Source organism: Haliaeetus leucocephalus, unplaced genomic scaffold (genome assembly GCF_000737465.1).
Source record: "Haliaeetus leucocephalus isolate CR32 unplaced genomic scaffold, Haliaeetus_leucocephalus-4.0 Scaffold2, whole genome shotgun sequence".
NCBI classification, from domain to species: Eukaryota; Metazoa; Chordata; class Aves; order Accipitriformes; family Accipitridae; genus Haliaeetus; species Haliaeetus leucocephalus.
In genome coordinates this window covers 16,717,962-16,718,313 of record NW_010972438.1, presented here as the reverse complement: position 1 = coordinate 16,718,313, position 352 = coordinate 16,717,962, and the positions used below count along the sequence as shown (strand labels likewise).

Here is a 352-nt window from a genome sequence, read left to right as displayed (position 1 = left end):
CCGGGCTGCGGCGGGGCCCGGGCCGAGGGGGCCCCGGCGGCGGCGGCCCTGACCTGTCGGACACCTGCTCCTGCGTCAGCCTCTTGTCGCTCTGGAGGAGGATGGAGACGTAGTGCCGGATCATGCCCACGAAGAAGGTGATGAAGACGATGGGCAGCACCACCCACAGCCGGATGTTGGAGTCCAGCAGCAGCTCGGGCTCGCTCATCGTGGCGGTGGCGGTGCCGCTACCGGCCCCGGCCCCGGCCCCGGCCGCCCACCGGGCCGCCCCGGCTCCACTTCCGCTTCCGGGCGCTGCCCTTCCACCGCCGGAAGGACGTCACCGCGCGCCGGTGGCGGGAAGCTCGAGCGC

At 74.4% G+C, this 352-nt stretch overlaps 1 protein-coding gene across 2 annotated transcripts in view; it reads right to left on the bottom strand.

The window, feature by feature from the left end:
* Positions 1–282, bottom strand: part of EMC3 (ER membrane protein complex subunit 3) — a 5,654-nt gene extending 5,372 nt beyond the window's left edge. Inside the window, exon 1 of one of the 2 annotated variants that reach the window (XM_010572765.1) lies at positions 54–282. In XM_010572765.1, the coding sequence (XP_010571067.1) occupies positions 54–208 (155 nt within the window). In that variant the 5' untranslated portion in view covers positions 209–282. The remainder of the gene's footprint in view (positions 1–53) is intronic. The other variant, XM_010572774.1, reaches the window with a different exon arrangement.
* Positions 283–352: the final 70 nt, after the last annotated feature.